Genomic DNA, 1,114 nt, shown 5'->3' with positions numbered 1-1,114 from the left:
TTTTGATATCAGATAATCTTCGTTTTATTTCAGATTATGAAAAGGGCGGTATTTTAAAAGTTGAAGATTTTGAAAGAAAAGCCAGGGAAGGTGAGTTTGAGTGTCAGGGGAAGCCCTTGAAGGTAAGCCTGTGAGACTGCCTGCCAACTCTCGTGACCTAAAGTGATCTAAAGCACCTCAGTCAGCTCAGAAGGCCTGTCAGAAGGCTAGTTTCCTTTCTGAGTCTTCCAGTCTTTGCTAAAAGTTAGAAGCATTGGGTGGTAGCCAGATATGGTGGCACACATCTGTAGTCCCAGCTACGCAGGGCGGGAGCATTGCTTGAGGCTGGAAATTCAAGGCTATAGTGCACTATAATCACACCTGTGAATAGTCACTGCATTGCAGCTTAGGCAACATAGTGAGACCTCTGTCTCTAAAAAAAAAATTTTTTTTTCAGCTTTATGCAGCATAGAATTATGGGCAAGAATATGGGAATACAAGAGGTTTTAGGAGGCCGGGCACGGTGGCTCACACCTGTAATCCCAGCAGTTTGGGAGGCCAGGGTAGGCAGATCACCCGAGGTCAGCAGTTCAAGACCAGCCTGGCCAACATGGTGAAACCCTGTCTCTACTAAAAATACAAAAATTAGCCAGGCGAGACAGTGGGTGCCTGTAATCCCAGCTACTCGGGAGGCCGAGGTAGGAGAATCACTTGAACCTGGGAGGCAGAGGTTGTAGTGAGCCGAGGTCGTGCCACTGCACTCCAGCCTGGGCAACAGAGTGAGTCTCCACCTTAAAAAAAAAAAAAAAAAAAAAAGAGTCTTTAGGGCTTTAGGGAAATGGTGAAGACCTTTTTTTCTTCTACGCTTTCTTTTTTTCATTGAAATAGTGTTATCAGCGTTAATGAAACACTAAGCATCAAAAGACATGGGAAATAGCCACAGAGGCTTCCTTGAGAGGATCAAAACTGCCAATGAGAACTAGGCACAGTGGTTTGAGCCTGTAGTCTCAGCTACTTGGGAAGCTGAGACAGGAGGATCGTGTGAACCCAGGGGCTTGAGGCTGCAGGGAGCTCCAATCATGCCACTGCACTCCACCCTGGGTGACAGCATGAGACCTCATCTCTTAAAAAAAAA

The 1,114-nt window shown here is 46.1% G+C and overlaps 1 protein-coding gene across 2 annotated transcripts in view; it reads left to right on the top strand.

Moving 5' to 3' along the window:
* ENTPD5 (ectonucleoside triphosphate diphosphohydrolase 5) overlaps positions 1–1,114 on the top strand; it is a 62,492-nt gene that overhangs the window by 52,957 nt on the left and 8,421 nt on the right. For both annotated transcript variants that reach the window (XM_011981505.1, XM_011981506.1), the window contains one exon: positions 34–90. In XM_011981505.1, coding sequence (XP_011836895.1) covers positions 34–90 — 57 coding nt within the window. The remainder of the gene's footprint in view (positions 1–33; positions 91–1,114) is intronic.

This window comes from Mandrillus leucophaeus, unplaced genomic scaffold (assembly GCF_000951045.1).
Source record: "Mandrillus leucophaeus isolate KB7577 unplaced genomic scaffold, Mleu.le_1.0 Scaffold228, whole genome shotgun sequence".
Taxonomy (NCBI): Eukaryota; Metazoa; Chordata; class Mammalia; order Primates; family Cercopithecidae; genus Mandrillus; species Mandrillus leucophaeus.
This window is presented reverse-complemented; position numbering and strand designations above follow the sequence as displayed.